At 41.9% G+C, this 1514-nt stretch overlaps 2 protein-coding genes across 2 annotated transcripts in view; one reads left to right on the forward strand and one right to left on the reverse strand.

The window, feature by feature from the left end:
• The window catches only part of LOC106872908 (papilin), a 151893-nt gene that overhangs the window by 9966 nt on the left and 140413 nt on the right, over positions 1 to 1514 (reverse strand). The window lies entirely within an intron of this gene.
• LOC106876353 (uncharacterized) overlaps positions 1 to 1514 on the forward strand; it is a 4248-nt gene that overhangs the window by 1617 nt on the left and 1117 nt on the right. Inside the window, exon 2 of the mRNA XM_014924852.2 lies at positions 484 to 581. Coding sequence (XP_014780338.1) covers positions 484 to 581 — 98 coding nt within the window. The remainder of the gene's footprint in view (positions 1 to 483; positions 582 to 1514) is intronic.

Raw genomic sequence — 1514 nt, forward strand, 5'->3', positions numbered from 1 at the left:
CATCATCATCATCATCATCATCATCATCATCATCGTTTAACGTCCGCTTTCCATGCTAGCATGGTTTGGACGATTTGACTGAGGACTGGTGAAACCGGATGGCAACACCAGGCTCCAATCTGATTTGGCAGAGTTTCTACAGCTGGATGCCCTTCCTAACGCCAACCACTCAGAGAGTGTAGTGGGTGCTTTTACGTGTCACCCGAACGAAGGCCAGTCAGGTGGTACTGGCAACGGCCACGCTCAAAATGGTGTATTTTACGTGTCACCCGCACAACAGCCAGTCCAGGGGCACTGGCAACGATCTCGCTCGAAAATCCTACGAAGGCCAGGATTTTCGAGCGAGATCGTTGCCAGTGCCCCTGGACTGGCTCTGTTTGAAAGTTTTTACCTAATCAGAACAGCAACAATACCTTTACCATGCCTCGTTTTTATTCGCATAGGTTTTTTTTATTAATTATAATTAATTTTTTTAAATCACAGGAAGTCATAGATGTTTCTGCCTGTGGTTGTGGAGAGAAGTTCCAGTCTGTGATTGTCTCTCCCGAATTTGCTGGTAAATCTTTATTGAGTCAACACAGGTGAGTCTGTTTGTCTTCTGAATTTGCATAATTAACAAATGAGTAGAGCTAGTATTTCATTTGGCAGGCCGCAGGAGAGCCTGTAGAAAAAAAACAGACACACGATCGTTTATCTCCTTTATACAAACATCTTTTTTTGTCTGCGTTTTTGTTCACTCTTTCTCTTTCCATCTCTGGTCAGGTAACCAGGTATTTCCTCTGCAGCAACACACCTGTTTCTGTCTCTCTGTCACACTCTAACCTTTCGTCATCTGACGCAAGATCACCTCCTCTAATGCCCTTTCCCCTCTCAAAAAATTCCTTGTCTTGCAGGAAAGCCATTCAATGTTAGAAACCATACCAAAGCAGGTTTTGGAACATGATGCTGTCCTCTTAATTCATCAGATCCTATCAAACCATCCAGCATTTTAAGCATGGAAGCTGGACATTGCACAATGATAATGATGCTGACATATACTCCATACTCTTTTACTTGTTTCAGTCATTTGACTGTGGCCTTGCTAGAGCACCGCCGTTTAGTCGAGCGAATCGACCCGAGGACTTATTCTCTGTAAGCCTAGTACTTATTCTATCGGTTCTCTTTTGCTGAACCGCTAAGTTACGGGGACCTAAACACACCAGCATCGGTTGTCAAGCGATGTTGGGTGGGGACAAACACAGACACACAAACATATACACACACATACATACATACATGTAAATATTTTTGTTGAAATAATTGTAATACGGTAAGAGTTGCTTCCCTTAAAGCTATTCCCTTAAGTTCTTTGTTATTCGACAAAATGAAAACGTATTTTGAATGCTGGTGGAACACCAAAATTAACTATTATTTTATAAAAACTCACATTGAGGGTTTCTTCTAAATTACATGTCATTACTCGTCTGGGAAAGACACACGCCCCCGCTCATTTTCTCCTCAATTTTTTTTTTTTT

Source organism: Octopus bimaculoides, chromosome 30 (genome assembly GCF_001194135.2).
Source record: "Octopus bimaculoides isolate UCB-OBI-ISO-001 chromosome 30, ASM119413v2, whole genome shotgun sequence".
Taxonomy (NCBI): domain Eukaryota; kingdom Metazoa; phylum Mollusca; class Cephalopoda; order Octopoda; family Octopodidae; genus Octopus; species Octopus bimaculoides.